This window comes from Rhagoletis pomonella, unplaced genomic scaffold, assembly GCF_013731165.1.
Source record: "Rhagoletis pomonella isolate Grant_MI unplaced genomic scaffold, Rhpom_1.0 Rhpom_scaffold_00001, whole genome shotgun sequence".
Classification (NCBI taxonomy): domain Eukaryota; kingdom Metazoa; phylum Arthropoda; class Insecta; order Diptera; family Tephritidae; genus Rhagoletis; species Rhagoletis pomonella.
The window spans coordinates 44,755,967-44,775,452 of NW_023458555.1; the positions used below are offsets into that span (position 1 = coordinate 44,755,967).

Consider the following 19,486-nt stretch of genomic DNA (forward strand, 5'->3'; position numbering starts at 1 on the left):
GTTCCTGGCAGTAATCTCGTGCAAATTGGAATTGATTTAAGTGAATTTTACTTATCCGTCGAATGGGACATACTCGAAGTTCCTGCAACTAAGAATGAGGAATATTATCCAGACACTTTGGAACCATTTTCTGGTAATGCAAAAATTTGTACATTTCACTTGTACACATGTGTGTACATATGTGATAAAAATAAAAAACTGTATATAATAAATGTATATTTTAATATAAATATGTTTGTGTTAGAAATCGAAAGTTGTGCAACTCACCTTAGATGAATACTAAAGATTTCTTTATAATTAAACTGTAATTTATAAAAATGTTGATTGAAGAAAAAATTAACTAACTTTTAGTTTTAATTTTCGAAATCTCTTCTACAACATTTCTTCACAGATATTACATTTAAGCTTACCATGCGTCGCAAAACACTTTTCTACACCGTTAATTTAATTGTACCATGTGTAGCATTGACATTTCTCACGGTGTTGGTATTTTATTTACCCAGCGATTCTGGCGAAAAGGTATCAAATCCAAATTCAAATTAGTCTTTGTATAAAATAAATATTTGTTTTTTGTTACATTTATATGTATATAAGTACTTGCGACACACTTATGGAATTTCGTTTGCATGATTAGAATAAATAGAATAAGTAAATTTTGCATGTCCAAATGTATTTTGTGTAGAAAGTTTTTTTTCTGATTTATGTAGAACTATCTCTGTATATACTTATAGTGTACATCCTCTGTTTCCTTTTAACGCTTTCTAATGCATGCGATCTCTTTGCAACTAATTCTAATACACTTATACTCTTCAAATACTTTCTTATCACACTATCATTGCACTCTTAAATTAAATCGTGAAAAAATTGGAAGAAAGTTAGCAGCACAATTAAATACATACGTAGGTGAATATAGAACTAAATATTAATAGCATAAATAGATTTTTTTTGCATTAAGGGTATTCACGAAACGCATTGATTGCATAATTGAATATAAATGATTAAGTTTCATAAGGTAGGCATATGTGAAGTTAAGAGACCAGAATAGCCTATCTAAATATGTATATTTTTGAAAAAAAAACAATGTTGCCTTAATGAAAACGTGTATTATTACATACCTCGTAACACTACACCTTAGGTCAGTACTCCCCAATTCTCCACCGAAATTATTTATATTCAGATTGCTAATGCTGCTTTGTGACACATTTACCAAAAGCTGCGGGTAACTTCCTGAAAAGAATACGAATGTTTTTGCCACTAATTTGTGAAGAGAATGTTCAAAGCTCTATTCACCTTAAGCAAAAAATTCCGAAATTGCAATCCGTAGATTCTCTCAAGGATTTGCCTTTTTGCGAAGTTTTTGCGAATCGGCGGGAGTGTCTTTGTAACAAAGTTATGGTTACGCTGCCGGAGATGAAATGTAATCCAAATTGATTTAAGTGCAAGCAAATTTCGACAGCTGCTAAAAAAATTTAGCTTACGCATTTTAGCATAAGTAACTTTAGATAAGATCATAAAGGGTAACTAGAAATTTACCCATAAAAAAGTGCAATGTCATCCGGCTAGGCAATCACCCGGCGTCCTATTCCTCTCTAGCTCCTCTAGCAAGTCGTTTACCATCCACTGAAGCGGTGAGATGACGCGACCTTGTGACGTATTCTTGTCCACCCTACTAAGCTGGATGCTAGCAGTTAGTCAAAACTTGGTAACTGCTGTAGTGGAATGGTTAAACACCTCTATTAAAAAAAACTAATTTTTTAGAAAATAATCGAAAACTATCTTGATTGAATTGCCAGTGGTAATCGGTTTTTGCCAAGATTTTCGAAATTCAAATGACTAAGCAACAAGTTTGTGGACCAGTTTCGTGAGTACCACCATTCTTATTAAATTATCGTAATTTAATTCAATTTTTTTTTTTAATTTTATTAATTAAAATTTTAAATGTTCCGATAAATCGTACGCGCAGCTCTGTAAACGATTATTGGTGTCATAATATAACGCCAGAGGCATAACTATAACCGTAAACCAGCTCCATAACCATAAGCAGCTCTGAAGTATTTTGCTATGTTATGACTGAGGCGGTGGAGAAGCTCGGCCAAACACTAACATATGTGTAAGCGCCTATCTATTATTATTATTATGGCTAAGGCATTATGGTTATGGCACCTCGTATGTTACGATATGACAAGAGCGAAAGCAAATTAAAAAAAAAAAAAAAATAATACCTTCCTAGACAAGTTCCCTTAACCGAATACTATTCTACAAAAAGCATCTTGAATTAATATGATAGAGAAAACGAATACGTAAAGTATTTAAAATAACAAAATTATTTTTGTAAACATTTGTATAACATTTTCTAACTGACTAAATAAATACAATTTTTCTAATTTGAATAGATTTATTTTCTAAACTAACATTTATTAGCTTTTAAATAATTTTCAAAACTTTTAACATAATTAACATACCTATCACCTATTAACGCCGCATAATTTTTGTATCAATCGCAATCAGCAGTTAATTTAAGCAAAGGCGTACTTTAGGTACAAAAAACTCCCAGTATTTCTAGAGGAAGTACGCGCTATGCTTAAAAAAGTAATGAAATCTCATAACGTAATTTCATCGAAAGTCAAAAATAGAGTAAAATAATATAAAATAATAAAAATTAAGTTACTAAAAATTAGCACAAATTAAATCGAACACTCATTATTTCAAAAATCATTTCCGCAATGTCACTCGCACGAACACAAACAAGCATATACATACATACACAGAGCAACACAAACACCAAACAAGCACAAAAACAAAAAAAAAGCGACAAATTCGCACAAAACAACCACAAATATACAAACAAGTAAGCTGAGATCGGCTCGATTGCTCGCAGTAGCGCCGCCGTTTTGAATGTAGAATTTTGACATTTGCAAACATTTTGACAGTTGGAAAATGTATGTTTGTATTTTCGTTAAAAAACTGTTGTTTTTTTTAGTTGTAATTATTTTTGAGTAGAAACTGATTTTTTTTTTATTGAATTGAAGTTGGAGCTGTAATACAACTGAAAACCGAAGAGAAGTGAAATATGTAATTTATATCAAATTGCGTTGCTTGAGAATTTATTTATTTGTTGTTTTCCTTTTGTAAATTGTCGGTATTGAATGTTGGTTGTAAATTGTTGTATGTACACTTGCATTATTTTTTTGATTTTTTTTTCGCTGAACTTGGGCCAATACAAATACGGCAGTTGATCATGGAAATATTTTTTTGTTAATTAAAAACTTACTGAAGAAATGTGTATACAATTTTTTTTCTGTGTAGAATTGAGACAAAATACCTAAAGTGTAACGTAATTTTTTCGAAAAAAATACTACTTTAACTTTACTTTGAAATTCGAATTATTTTCGAAGTTATAGAAAAAGTGTTGGTACACTTCAGAGATTTGGTCTCATTGTTAGTTAAGAGCTAAAAACTATTGAAGGAAAGCGAATTTATATCAATATGAGGCGGCGCACCTTGTAACGAGGAAGGCACGAAGGTGTACGACTATGTCACCCCATGATACAAAACTGCAGATTACCACCGTCGTTTTTGCATATACATTAGGGCGGCCCAAAATTAGTAAAGTCGGAATTTTAATGCTCTCACCCCTTAGAATTGCTCTACATCGAAATAAATTCTATAACATTTCTACGAAAAGTTGTTTTTTTTTTCATACAAAATACAAGGAAAAGTTTGAGCGCTTTGAGCGACCTCTAAATATTTTTTGATTTCAAAATAAAAAAATAGGGGTATATTTTCCGGCAAAGAACAATTCTAGAGGGTGAGAGTATTAAAATTAAGACATACTTTTTTCACATGCATTTTTGGACCACCGTAATATACATACATACTATAAATTTCGGATGCGCTCGAGTACCAGTATACCCACCTGACTGTTTAATATTTTTTTCTAAATATTTTTGAAAGCCTGTAGAGGAGAAAGGGTATACATCATATGACCTGGTTTGTTCATATCAACTTATTTTCAAAATCCAAGACGCACTATGGGGCCACTACCGCAAAAACGATGTAAAAATAAACAAATTTCATGGAAGCGTTCGATAATGCTAATATCCACATCTAATGGAGAATTTCCCAGAAATTACGAAAACATAACTTTTATTAAAGACAGATTAGTAGTTTAGGAGATAGAACCACTGAAATTTGAAAATTTTTCCACACTGGGAACAATTTTTACTTTTTGTTCTTTTTTGACATGTTTGAGATTTATGTATTTGTATGTAAAAAATTTGAGCAATTGATATTTTCTTTAATTTTAATGAATGGTTCGTTAGTTTTAAGTATAAACTACAAAATTTCTTTCTCTCCGAAAAGGTGTTATTTCTGCCTGTTTGAAAGACTTAAATTTAGATGTCACTGCCGCCGCTTTTCACCAGTTTCGAAATTTCATGTAAAAGGGTTTTTCGTTAACTGAAGTCATATTTTTTGCAGAAAACCAATCAGGATTCTTAAGCAAAATTTAACGTTCCCAGCGATGAAATAGTCAGTTTTTCTTAAAAAATGATTTACGCCCCGCAATACCCCATTTGTGAAATCGCTTAAAAACAAAATCGAATGATATGATTAGTTTTTTGGGCCCTCTACATATGCTTTCCCAACATTTATACGTCCTGAACATAATATCAAAATCATTATTTTGGTGATTTTCGCAAGATATTTTCATTTTAAGTTTGTGAATGAAAAGGATCCAAATTTCAACAGGGAAAAAATTAAAAAATAAAAGATTTTTTGTAAATTCTTGACATAAAATGGATTGACAAATAAAGTTGTAAATGGTAAAGTGAAAATGCGTAATAATTTCTTTTTCATAATTACATCAATAGTCACACATGGCGTATGAGTAACATTCTTTCCTAGTCATATTTCATAATAAAATTAAAGTTTAAAAAACTAAAACCTCCCTTTATAATTGCCATTCGTACTGTCATCAGGTATGTAACTTGAGAATAGAAATCGCTGCATCTTTTAGCCGCATCAATATTACATAGTTACATCCCGAGCTAATAAAAGGAAGGCAAAAAAGAAATTGCTTTTCGTCGAACCGGTTTCGGTTTAATGATTTTGGGACAGCTTGAATTTACTGACATTAAGGTGGTACGTTAGGGTCATAACAGCTGAGATTTGGTGGGTAAGTAGTATGGTCATTAACTCGGCTTTTCCAATCCTCTTTTATCCGAATTTTTCGTAATTGTGATTTTTTGAATATCGAATAAACCGTAGTTTGGTTAACGAAGAAACCGGGTTTTCATCCAGAATACTTCTACAACTGTATTTTAAATTCATTATAATTCTTTATTTGTTGAATTGCTAACAAAACCAATAAGTATAGTAAAATTGCGTTTTGGCTTTTCTCTCTGACGTCAGGATGTTGTTTAACAGGACTTTGTAGTTTCGAAGATAAGATAAATCCCAAAAATACTTCAAAAATTCAATATAAAATAGATGGTGCCCCACCCTTTTAAATTTTTTTTTTATTCATCTCTCTGTATGCAACATAAACTTTGTTAAAAAATTTTCAGTAATTGAGGTCGAAATTACTGACAAAATTTTCGTCTTTGCGTTTTTCAAAAATTTCTCAAGTTTGACATGCATTCTAAAGCACCCTGTCGTTGAGGCACTTTGTGTTTCTAATTATTTTAAAGCTTTCCCTTCAGACGACATTTAAATTCTTTAAACATCTTTATTAATTCGAAAGTTATGATTTTTGAAACTAAAAAAGTTAAACGGCCCCATAGTGCACCTTTGCCAATACGAACGATCGTGGCTAAAGCAGGGTGACCCAAAGAACAGAAGCAGTTTTTAAATGATCAAAAAAGTATCTCCCCGTTTTAAATTATATAAGTGTTATTCCTACTTTTAAGAGTTTTTACTTTCAAGCGCTCGTTTTTTAGGGCGCAACTTTCATAAAGGTCGCATTTCGTTCAATAAGTACTACTTGCATTGTACTCTACTCCCAACACATTGTTACTCTTTTTCCGCATACATACACTACTTGGTGTTGAGAGAGTAAATACTTGACGTACTTGCTATTACTCCACCAAAGTACGTACTCTACTTTCTCTCATCGCGTACGAGAGATATTTGCTGCTGCCAAAAGGGAGTAGCAAATCTACTCTCTGTATACTTGTAGTACGGTAAGTACTTGCGTATTAAATTTCAATTCTGGTTGTTAGCCTACTAGTTGATATCGTTTGCAGCGCTGGTCAGTGAAATTAAAAGAGTAAAAATAGAATATGAAAATTGACGATGTAAGGAAATGTTTACGGCCTTATTTATAAAAAATAACGTAGATTTAGACAGTTGTTTAATGTGACATTTTCATAAAACTTTTGTATTCAAGCAGCTTTTTAAATCTATGTATGTACTTAAATTTTTATGAAAGTATTATTTCTCGTCTCTAATTTTCTATAAAACTATTTGCAGTCATTCACCAACAAATAAGTTGTCAAAAACAATAACTTAAGCAAAGCTGCTATACGAAATAAAATTATTAGTGGCAAATCAAAATTTCGAAAAGTGCCGATTTTCACATTCGATAGTTGGACATGGTAGCGACGAGATGTACGAGCATTTTTTTCTTAAGAGCTGCATACTGATTTAAGAAATTTTTTATAGAAGAAAATTTATTTTCAATTTATTGTGCGTAATTTTATATGAATTTTTAGTTTTTCTTGAGAGCCTTTACAAATAAAAAAAATTTCGGAATATGTACATACATACGCAGCCATATAACTTGATTTCAAGAGAAACGAATTTTCATTTGGCACGTTCAGAAGGCGAAAAAGCTCAGTAACTGGTGCGATCGCACCTTCTGAACGTGTTGTTGCGTACTTCTGATCAACTGAATAGTTGCGTGTTAGATGATCGTAATATTTTTCAGATCATTTGAGACAACATGTTGGTGTGTACCTTTGAGAGTTGAATTTGACAGCTAATGTATGAAGTCGTTCAAAAGACGCATAACGATCACTGATTTTTGTTTAGCAACGGTTGCGCTCAACTGCTGCGCCTTCTGAACCTACCTATTGATAACTTTTTTTTTTGATAACACTGCGACAGCTCAAATTGGTATTGAGTAAAACCAAATGCAAGATAGGGTTTTTGAATTTCATTGATTTTTTTTTAATAAATACTAAAATTAGAGGTGTATGAATGGCGAAAGAAAAACTTTATCCGATTTTTTTTTTAAATCGAAACTACATTTTTACATATGTACATATGTACATGCATACATAAATATATTTAATATGAAATTGAAATTTTGACATCAATTTGCGCTATCTTCAAACCCATGGTTTCAATTGTACGCATATCGTCAGGGTTTTTCCCGCAACTTGGTTTTGCTGCAGTGAAGCGACAGAACAAGTGACGAGAAAAAATATATGCGGACACTTACATATATATGTATCTATGCACATACGTATCTATGCACACACATACATATATTCTTAGGTATGTATATCAGCATTTTAGTTGAAAGTACGTTTTGCTCGTCGCTCTCTTCATCACTCCACTACATTTCTGTCCTTAGTTTTATTCAGATATCACAAATGCGCGATCCAGAAAATTTTTCTATCATTCTTGCCACAAATGTATGTTATCTTCGAAAATACTCAAGTACTACCAGTAGAGTACTCTACTGTCAAATACCTTTTACTCGCAGTAGTTGCGGAAGGCAAAGTAAATACTCTGGGCGTCTTGCTATTGATCGGTAGTTTACGTACGCTTGCAGAAACTGGTTTATGCTTACTCACACTTGAACCGAACGATGAGAGTAAAGGAGGGAAAGTATTTGCGCGGCGATCGGATGTCTTGTTAGGCCATTTAAATGGAATTGCGCAGGAGTTTAATATACACACATTTAATAATGCAATTGTTTATTAAGTTCATTAAGTTCAATTCCACATGGCATTTTTTTAATGCTATACATTTTTTGTCACTTCAATGCCCAGTGGAAATTCGGCATAACGTTTCCAAGATTAAAACAAATAAATACAGTGAAAAGCAATTAAAGTACGCGTCAAACGAAAAACTACCTGCTTTGATCGGACCAAAACTCGCTGAGTTATTTTGTCGAGGTTTTTTTTAATATATTCAAAACTTAAAAAAATGATTACCTAATTTAGAAATTTTTGTGGATATCTTCATTTTGTAAGTATATAAAAATAAATAGGTTATCCAGTTTTTCAGCTTTAAGGATTCACCCAAATATTTATCGAATTTCAGCTATGTTTGCTAGAAAAAAATTAGGGACCGAAAATAAAAGGTATTATCGAAACTATTTAAATGTCGTTCTCGTTGTTTTGTTCCCAGGAACGTTTCAAAACCAAAACCGCAAAAAACGCTGTGGAACGTTCCCATGGTGAACAAAATGCGAACATACTTTTTGGAAACATTTCTAAGAGAACAAAATGGGAACAAACGTCTCCGGAAGGTTTTGGCAAAGAACAAAACAGGTACAAAAATCTAAGAAAACATTTTATCATAGCGTTCCATTAGTTTGAATTTCAACGAAAGACTTAAGACGCGAACTTTTCATGCACAGAAAATGAAAAATTGTTCCATCAATTTTTAATGATGAGCGATCTGGAAATTGAAATGAGCCAGCTCCCCTTTGGCTTAGAATTAACAATTAAATTTACTGAAAAAAATTGTTCATCCCAATACGTAGACGCCCCTCTCATTCTTAGCTTTAAGTTCTCAAAACATTTGTTCTCGTTTGCTCGTTTTTGAGAACGTTCTTAGGCAAGTAATTTTTAAGCATAAAAAAGTGCTGCCGTTTGGTTTTTTTTCGAGCGAAGTCAAACCACACTAACGGGTATATTCTGCACGTTACCGAAGATTTTGTAACCGGAAAACTGTATTACAAAAAAATGTTACCAGTTCTTGTCACCGCGATTCTAGGTACGTTGGTAATGCAGTTAAAATATTCAGCAAATTCAGCTATGAAGAATTGTGCAAATTCTGGCATTGCATATTTCACGGGGCAATACTTTGTTACTAGCTTATGAGATGGTAACAAAATTTACCGGTTACAAGAATACACGGAATGCGAAAAGGGTTTAAAAAGTGACAGGAACTTTATTTTCCGGTTACAAACTTTTTATTACCAGCGCAGAATAGACCTGTAAGAGTGAAGTGTATCGAAGTGACTTGGATGGAAAAGTGAAGTGATTATCAAAGTGCCGACTTACAAGCATAATTAGGGGTAAGGGGTTTTTCGTTTAGGTTGTTGATTGGTCAATCGATAACATTTTTATCACAATAAAAGTAATGATGTATGAAACCTAAAATACGATTGTTATTTTCGTCAAATATTGACTAAACAATTATGAAACTTTACCCGCTTATTCCCTTCTGTGCGTTTTACATCTGTTCATGTGAAAATGAAAATGAAAATGACTTCTTCCAAATAACCTTTGCCAGATTGCAGATTTATTATGCGTCTTTTTAGTAGCTCTTTGCGAAAAGTTACTTTGCCATACTTATCATTATAAGGATTTTACCAAAAGTTTATTGATTTTAGTTAAATAAATCATTTCAAAGCAATTTTTTTATTTATTTTGATTATAAATCTAATGTTTGGAAAGTGAAGTAAAGTGAAGTGACGAAGTGAAGGCTTCCAAAGTGAAGTGAAAAACTTCAATTGAAGTGACAGCGGCAGCACTGATAAAAAAACCGACTTCAGTTTTCATATGCAAATTTAAGAGTAACGTTAATTTCTTCATGATCCAGTGATCGCATTAGTATGGGACCACCTCCGAGGTATCACCCTCAATTAAAGCAATCGATTAACGTAGTCCAAAGTTATGCGCTAACATACATTAAAAAAAATATTCCGATGAATTGATAACCTCCTCCTTTTTTATAAGTCGGTTAAAAAGTGCAAAAACCAGCCTTGCATAATCCTTGGACGGTACAAGTATTGCAAAGCAAAGAAAAACCGATGTTGACCGTGCAATTCCTGCACCGTGCAAATGTTTTGCAAGGCGTCGAGAATCCTCCTAATGTGAACAAGAAATTGGTAATGAATTTAAATAAATTTTCTTTAATTGTTTCTTTAGAAATTCGTTAAATTGATTGAAAGATTCATATGTATGTGTGTGTATGATTGTGTTTTTATTGGATTGTTTGCTTGTTTGTTAGGAGCATTTCCTTGTCTTTTGGTAGATAATAAAAATATAGTTATGACAGCTAAAAGCTATCAAAAAGCAATTATATTTATTACACTACACATACACTATTGAAATAAATTTGGAATGAATACACAAACACAGACATTTGTAAGTCGAACGAAGAAATCTCTACACTTGAATTTCGTTGGCAGGTTACGTTATGTATTTCAATTCTTGTCTCGTTGACTGTGTTCTTCTTGCTGTTGGCCGAAATTATTCCGCCAACATCACTGGCAGTACCGTTGCTAGGCAAATATCTACTATTTACAATGATCCTGGTCTCGTTGTCCGTATGGACAACGGTATGCGTATTAAATTTACACTTTAGGTGAGTAAAATATTTATGGTGAGGGGAATTTCAAATTGTGGGAGGTAAGATTATACAAAAAAAAGAGAAAGTTTTATTTCTGTTTTTTAACTTAAAACAGTGGATGGTAAAAGGAAGTGTGAGGAAAAAATAATTACGCTTGTAAATGTTTTCAACTATGAAATTTCACATTTTCTCGTTTCATTATACCCACATTGCTTTAGATCACCGTCAACTCATAATATGTCGCCACTGGTACGTAAACTATTTTTACATTTTATGCCGAAATTGATGATGATGCGTCGCACTCAATATACATTGCCCGACTATGATGATTCGACGCCCAGCAATGGCTACACCAATGAAATTGATGTGCGGTGAGTTTTTTCTTTTGAAAGATAACGAATTATGGTAGACACATACACATGTTTGTAAAATAGTTAAATATTTTTTTGTTTACCAAAGTTGCCATTTAAAATTAGAGTTAAGTAAATGTTTGTGATAGCTACAAGTGGCAACGTATGTACGCACGGTATTGGCTAGTAGTTTTATAAAATACAATATGTTTGCGAATTTTTTATCAACATTTCGTATCCAAACTTCAACTGTATTGTTGTTTTCTTTGTTGCTAATTTTTTGCTTAATTGAAATCGAAATGCAAGCAGCGATAGTATTAGTGACTTTCCCAGCGAGTTCAAGGACAGCCAAGAGGGACCCTATGATAATGGCGTGCAACAATCGATTGGTGAGTATCTTAGTGATAATTTTTGTGGTTTTTTCATTAACTAACACTAACACGATATGTATGTATTTGCATACCGTCTTCAAAGGGGCACAACTCAAAATTACACGTTTGTCAGAAAATGCAAAAACTACATATTTTTTAGCACATGATAATCTATGGGCAACGGAGATTTTACCGCAGGTTTTTTCAACCAATTATAACAAAAACTTGCTCCAGCTTTTGCTGAAAAGCACTTGTCTAATAATTGCATTTTTGGTAATAAAATTTTCCAGTTACTATATTATCGGTAACGTGCAGAATAAACCTGTAGGGTGCCATCTGGTTTCGGTGCTGTTCCATTTCGCGTTATTCCTTGCCGTGTCATATGCAGATTTGACCGAAAAAATAAATGTGTGTTTATGTTGCACAATTTGTCAAATATCTTTAGTTGCGATCCCGTGCGAGTCCGGACTAGTCAGAAATAGTCACATTTTACCGGAAATCGATCCCGTACTCGGTTCTCTGACTATTGAGAGGACAAAAAAGAGAGTAAATACAGTTCTCTCTCTGTCAGAAGTTACCAGTTTTAGTCCGAGTATTTTTTGCTGGTAAATTCTGGTAAATGTGTCAAACGATCAGCTGTAGTGTGTTTGGCAACCAAATTGTAAACAAAAGAAAAGTGCAGTCTGCTAATTCATGTTGAAAAGTATTTAATTATTTGTTTAGGTGGATTCTAATGAATTTGAAAGTATTTTTGGTTATTTACATGTGTGAGATGAGTGTGTTTACATACAAAATAAGCAAAAATTTACAACCAAAATTTAGAGGTTATGTTGAAGTTGACAGAAGTTACCATTTTTTACTAGAAAGCGATCCCGTACTTTTCAATGTTTCTCTCTCGCTCTGAGCGAACTTTTATTTTTTGACAGTTTTACTAGTCCGAGTCCGAGGAATACGGGATTGCACCTTTTAATAGCAGGAGGGCGTTTTGCTTAGACACCTAACATTAGAAAGTGAAATATTCGCCATTAATAGCAAGAGGTGCTGTAAAAATGTTTGAGAAGAAGCAGACCGTTAATCGATACTAAGCCTTTCTACCGTCTAAGGACCGATCCCTCTTCACTACCGTCAGCATTTCGTCGAGAAGCAGATTTGAGCACTATGTAGGGCTAATCGTGGGTTCAAGGTCTATTTGTATTACAAAAATTCTGATTCAGCTGCGCAAGATGCAGTCAGTTGTTAAGGCTGGTGAACGCTTATGACATAAGTATCGTTGGCCTTTGACCTAAAGTCTTCAGTGCGACGTATATTAAGATATACATAGTATGTGTTACATAAGTATCTTCGTTAAATTCGGATGATTGAGGGAACTTCGCAAGGGTTAGAGGAAAGTTATCCACGCCGACAAAGCTTCGTTGAAACGCCAATCAAAAATAAGGAAGATTTTTTTTTATTTTATTTGGCAAGGCTCCAAAAGTTCTTACAATAATGTGCTCGTACCGAATGTGTTTTCAAATTAATAAAAGGCTAAAAAAGAACAATTGTGCTCACTTTTACATGACTGCAAGACCTTTTAAGCTAGAAACAAAACCGCCTTCAATTATCATAAAAATTTAAGAGTAATGTTAATTTCTAAATGATCCAATGATCGGATCTAAACTAAATTAGTTTGAGCTCACCTCTGAGGTACCACCTTTCCTTTAAAAATAATAATTATAGAAATCGGTTTACGTTGTCCAGATATACGCCGTAACGTACATAAAAAAAATCCAACGAATGGATAACCTCCTCCATTTTTTGAAGTCGGTTAAAAAGAAAATTTTTAAATCTCAAGCATTTCTTTAAACTAAATTATAAGGAATATACATGAACGCTTATTTGCATAAAAGATCTCTGAATTCTATTTAATGGCTAATTTAATGTTGCTGTAGCGGCACTATGAAGCCCCGCCTAGGTCGGTTTGTCAATCAATCATTTTCGCCAAGCTCAGCTAACGGTAGGCACAGGAAACGAGCTGTTTCGACGGGGTTGGACCAGGGAGAGGGGTTGTTACCTGAGTAGTATTGAGTTGACATGTAAAGAGAGGTGGTAAGTGTCATGGGCGGAGTATCCACATGCCGGACACTCATTGGGGATTTAAGGGTCGAGTCTCGATATGTAGCGGTTTAGGCGGCTACAATATCTGAACCGTAATCGGGTCAGAGTGATGCGGGTTAAACCCGTTTATATAATTGCGATCCCCATTAATCGTAAGGCTACTTATCGCTCCGTTTGCTAAAATTTCATTTTGAAAATAAACTTTAATTCATACTTATGTATGTATGTTAGCATGTACTTGTGTTTCAAATAATCATTTATTGTACTTTATATAACGCAAGCGCTATTTTTTTTTTCTTTTCCTTTATTTGATAGATTCGGACAATGTGATACCGCGCAATTTGACACCTGAAGTGCTGCAGGCATTACGTGCGGTGCGTTTTATTGCACAGCACATTAAGGATGCCGACAAGGATAATGAGGTAAGTGTTGCAAATACAGCACCACACTACGTGAAGAAATAAATAAGTGATGGTGAATATTTATTGCTGGCCAGATACGAGTATGCCATAAGTTTTTGCTTACCTTTCTTCTACACTTCACCATGCACGCATTTGATGTTTTTAAGTCATTTTGTATAAATTTATTGGAGTTTTTATGCTGCTTATTTGTTTATCCCTTCGTTATTGCTTTATTAGTTTTTTCATTTCCCTCATCCGCTGCCTTGCCACATTCATTTGTTGTTATAATAATGCAATAAAATTATTTATTATTGCAAGCGCCATGCTTACCGTTACTTACTCTATAAAATTTGTGATGGCTTTATTTAATATTGACTAGCAACGAAGACAACAAAATCGCAAATATGTTCGAGATGGTAGGGCGATGCAATAGCAAATACTGATTTTATAGCGAAAAAGCGTGGTAGGACTTGCGAAGTTGCGTTGGAGATATTCTAAGATTTATTTTCATTTCTCTTTGTCAGTTTATTGATTGCTTAAGGGGATTTGGATTGATGTCGTGGATATTTGCTTTTACACACACATTTTACAATACATACAGTGACTCTAACAAATACATATGTATTAATAATGTTTTTCAAGTTAATTTTTTTGTTATTTTTCTATAAAAATATTTCCCAAGCTTTAACAAAAACCATATAAATGGAAGTTTCAAACTTTATGCAAAATTTAACACAAAAATTTAACATTTCAACACATTTTTATCCAAATTCAAACATTTTAATCCGATTTTTTTATACCATTACGCCATTTACAAAAACTGGTGTTGATTTTTTGAAATTCGTTGCGAACGATCTCCTGCATTTTATTTCATACGATCTTCATGCTTAAATATGTGGAAAAAATTGCAAACATCTACAAGAAAAAAAATTTATTTAATCTACGCGATTTTTGATCACTTCATTAGACTAAAGTTGTATAGGCATACACAAAAATCTTCTAAAAATTCATATAAAAGCTGTCAAATTCTGATGCAAATTTTTAAAATTATCCTAAACTTTGAATAAAGTTTGAAACTTTTATTTATGTAAGTAAGTGCAAACCAAAGTTCCCGAAATCTTAACGAAATCTTTAGGAGTATCTGATTTCTGTAACGATTTTTTTCCGAATCTTCAAAGAAAATTATATGAAGTGGTTGACACGAACTCGTAAAGAAATTTCTGTACGAAAAATAAAGAAAATTCTGAAAAAAGTCTGCAAGAAATTCTTCACATAGCAGCATTATTTTCATTTCTTCACCGATTTTCTTCCGAAATTTCGTAAAAGAATGGAAGTGTGCGTAATTTATTTCATTTTAGAAAATTCGGAAAAAAATCGGATGGGATCTTTCCGAATTCGTTAAAATTTCTTTACGATTCAGAATACTCTGAAAAAATGGTTTGCAGGGTATGTACTATATGGGTTTGTAAAAAAAAAAATGGTTGAAAAACATCGTGGTTGTTCACACTTGCCTGGTTATCAGGTTATCAGGTTATCTGGTTAAACATTATTATTCTGTAGTGTATTTTATTGTTATAAACTGAATAAAAAATATAACCACATAACCAAAAAACCTGATCACCAGGAAAGTGTGAACAACCACATTGTGAATGTCAAAAAAAAAAAAATTCACACGAGATCATTTACCACCCGACCAAGAAACGTTTGTTAGCGGATGTTCTCCGATAGCTTCTCTTACCCTCAATCTCCGCCTGACAATTGTTTAAGTCACTGTTTGTATGTATGTACATACATACATAGAACTACAGCAGAGAGCAATAAACAGCGCGACTTGAGCGAAATTTATGATTTATGTATAGGCATTTGTGCAGGCATTGTTTATTTGTCAGCTGTCAAGTGGCAATAATTTAAGGAAGAGATTTGCCTCAGGTTAATAGTCGTTTTTACTTACGCAGAGATAGCGAAACAGAGCGAGGGGGAGAGAGTGCAAGAGCGCGAAAAGTTAAGTTGATTTAAATTTTCTGCGGCAAAACCAGTGTTTGTGATAAGGTTAGTTTCAGTTTGGATTGATGAAAGTTGATTTGTATGACTTTGAATCATCCCTGACATCTTTAATTATAAACGCGTTAGCAAACTATGATTGCAGCCCCCCCAGAGCTGAATTAGGTTTTGGCAGGTTGATGCATGGCGAGTGTTGATAATTCACCAACTCTTGTGTTCCGTTTTAAACTTCTGCTTGACCATCATAAGAAGGCTTGTTCGTAAGTAAACTATATGCTGTTCCTACACAGGGCAGGACATGTGCAGAGAAGATGCTTTACTGTGTCTTCTGCTGTGATGCCGGTATATTGTGAAAGCTGCATGAAATCTAGGTGGGAGCGCCTCAAACTTTTACCATGTTTAGAAAATGCTGAAAAATCTGTCTCTTAATGCAACTCAGGGACATAAGAACTTCTTCGGCAGTAATTTTGCGCCATGAATGCCGCGCCTTATCGGTAGTCTCATCAACACAAGGCTACATATTTCCGTTTGCTAAGCTACAATGTCCTCTCTGCAATGTTTTACCAGAGTGGAAGTAGCCGTACCATAGCTCCATAAAAAATGTCGATGCCTACAAAAAAATTTGCCCTGAAAAGGCTCGTAAATCATTTCTATTTGAGGCTCGGTCAAAAATAACGCAAGTAATTTTGGAGTCGTTCCCAAAAAATTGATATTCCGTAGACGTCAGCAAAAGCAATGGGCCTCATCAGGGTTAGGACTCCGGCAAGCCTAAATTGGAGTAAATGACGTGAAAAATCGTAACAGAAAATAAAATTCCGTCGCTCGTTGGATGGAAGAACCTAATAACCCAAAGAGAGAATTTTTTTTAGTTAAGTATGCAACAATGGCTGTCGATCCTTTTTTGTTCTACGAAAAATGCGTTAAGCTATTTTCTAATTGTGTCCCTGTAACTTTACCCATTACACCTTAGGCTTTACAATTTGACAACAATCTCTCTACAACCAAAGTGAGGAACCAAAGGAAGTTTTAATGACGGAGTCATACGCTACTATTTGAAGCAAGTGTTGCATATTTTAACGAACGAGTGGCGAAAATTATCTTAGAAATTACATATCAACTGTTATTAAAATTGTTATTTTTCAGAAAAAATACCAATATTGGCGTTTTCTTTTCTACAAAACATTTTGCATTCTCGTCGCTCTCTTCTTACTGTTTGTGCGAAGTGGGCAATGGGAAGGTAAAATTTTGTGGCTAGAAAAGAAAACGTAATAAGGCACGATGTAGGAAGCAAAGGTGCCGGCCATCTTGTCCCGCTATTGCCCTGTCAGTGAATTCGACAGAATTGTGTTTGTATTTTTTTAAAAAGAAAATAACCTACATATTTCTTGAATTTTATTGCGGTATTATGCGCGCTTTGTAACTTTCGAAAGAAAAGCGGAGTAGCGTAGAAAATGTCTCGAAACACGTAGAAAATCTACTACGATCTTAGTAAAGTTCTAACCCTGGACTTCATCCATGAAATGTGAGCCTTAGCTTCTACTTGATTTTCAAGTATAAGTTCTGGAGTTTGAGCTAGAGGTAGGCAAAACGCGTGATTTTCTACATGACACGCCGCGTCACGCTTTTTCGCGCGTGAGCGTGAGCGGCTTTCAGAGAAAAATCACGTAACTTCCGTACTCGTGCGTGACTGAGAGTTTTGCTAGCGTGAGTTAAATTTTCCGTCAATCACGTAATATTCACATACATATGTATGCATGTGTATTTTCAACCAAAATAAAATCGTATACTACTACTGTGTATACTTTTGACGAATTCAGATGAATCTGCATAAATAGTTTTTAAAGACATTAACGCGGAAACACAGATTAATTTGAAAAAATCAGAAAACAAAAGTTATACGATGTTTTAAAACTTTGGAACAAAGCTACAAATGTGCTACTCCTTAGAAGCCTTTCAAGGCAAATTTTAAACATACCTAGCTAGCAACGAGTGAAGAAGTTGTTTCTGTGTCAGGAAGAATTCTACAAAAATATTATTTTTAAACAAAAATATGAGCTAATGTCAGTTGGTCCTTTCTATACTCGTAATACATATATTTCTACATACATATGATATATCTGAAATTTGTAAAAAAAAAAACTAGTGCGTTCATCCCATGCAAGGCGTCTGGTCGAGCTTTTGTTAAAATACTTGTGTGATAAAAGCTTATATATATGAAATGCTATTTATATACAGTTTCAATTAGGAAAAAAAAATTCCGTGAATAAACGCGCGTGTGTGATTAAAAAACTAGGCATCGTGAGCGTGCGTGAACGTGTTTGAAAAAAATATAACAGAACGTGAGTGTGCGTGATTTGCAAAACCATCAACGTGCGCGTGCGTGAACTTGAGCCATAATCACTGACGCGCCCATTTCTAGATTGAGCTCACTCCATCAGTGCAAAAATGGAGTCTGAGCTTAAGCTAACTTTTTATGGTAAAAGTTTTCGAGCATCTCCTTGTGAAGCGCGGAAAAGTGTAACTTGACTGGGTTAGTTTTCCATGAAATCAAACGTAAGTGTCGGCGGGAAGGGAGGAGGGAAGTGAAGATATGCCTTGGGCGCTGTGCGGTTGTTTCACAAGCTGGACAAATGTTTTGTATATCCAAGTCGATTCTATTCGTATACATGTGAAATACACATGAGCTATGGCTTACCGATCACTGGTATAAAACTAAACTAGGCCAGAGTGACGACGTTATTACGAGGCAGGTGCAGCCCTTCATCTGGTTGCATTCCGAGTACGGCATTCATGGGGTGAGAGATCCAGAAAGTGATGTCAGTTTCTCGGCAAATAACGTTTCAGACCTGTCTGTATAAAGTAGGAGCCAAAGGTTTTTTAATGCATGTCTAGATTTTGACTGTTAGTTTGTAAAGATACCACCCCGCATGCTTGGGAGACGAAGCTGTTTCAAGCAGGCGTCAGTTTGTATACTCTCAGCGGGGGGGATACGGTAGCTCTAGTTTACTCAATAATAACAACTCCTGTTGATCCATTATTGACAAGCTTTTAATTTGAAGTCCATTTAGAATGAATAACTGTCCATTTGTTAAGGCGTTGCGTCTGTCTGACAGTTTTCAAAAAACACAGAGGGATGACACACTTAGTGTTACTGGCATTTATGGTTGTTGCGTCATGTTTACCCCGTGAAAAATTAGTTATGTAGAGGATATGTACGATACGGAACCTCAGCTGTAAGTCTCTTGCATTCGGACAAAATCTTTTTGGGTTCAAGAAGGGTTTCAAAAGTATTAGAAATTGTCCGCCTAGTCTAGTCTGGATTAGGCTTAATAGCTCCGAAGGTCACATTCGAAGCATTCTGCTAGAGGCTAGGTTTTCGGCAGACCACCAGACCCGGAGAAAGATTTTCGATAACAAGTGGTATACATGTCGTCATTGAAAGTACAAAACCGCGCATCGTCGTTGGCTCAAGTCTTATCCATTCGTCCTGCAATATACTAGCCAGAAATGCAATTGCTTCCTAAAGGTGAGAACCACAGGCTTAAAACTATCGAGCTGGCGGTTTGTTATTGTATGTCGTCCAGTCATGTCCATGACTGCTTTAATATAAGCATTTTCAATCAGAAATTCGTGAATTATTATTATTTCACTCACTTTTTTATAGAATTACTTGTATTTTGAATATAAAATTAAGGCAACTCAATAATAAAGGTTAAACATATTTTCCTTTTTT

The 19,486-nt window shown here is 34.2% G+C and overlaps 1 protein-coding gene across 2 annotated transcripts in view; it reads left to right on the forward strand.

Moving 5' to 3' along the window:
* The window catches only part of LOC118744727 (acetylcholine receptor subunit beta-like 2), a gene marked incomplete at its 5' end in the record, with an annotated part of 47,054 nt that continues 27,568 nt past the window's right edge, over positions 1 to 19,486 (forward strand). Inside the window, 6 exon segments of one of the 2 annotated variants that reach the window (XM_036477973.1) lie at positions 1 to 133; positions 392 to 519; positions 10,376 to 10,551; positions 10,755 to 10,907; positions 11,193 to 11,275; positions 13,667 to 13,773. In XM_036477973.1, the coding sequence (XP_036333866.1) occupies positions 1 to 133; positions 392 to 519; positions 10,376 to 10,551; positions 10,755 to 10,907; positions 11,193 to 11,275; positions 13,667 to 13,773 (780 nt within the window). 2 annotated transcript variants of the gene reach the window in all.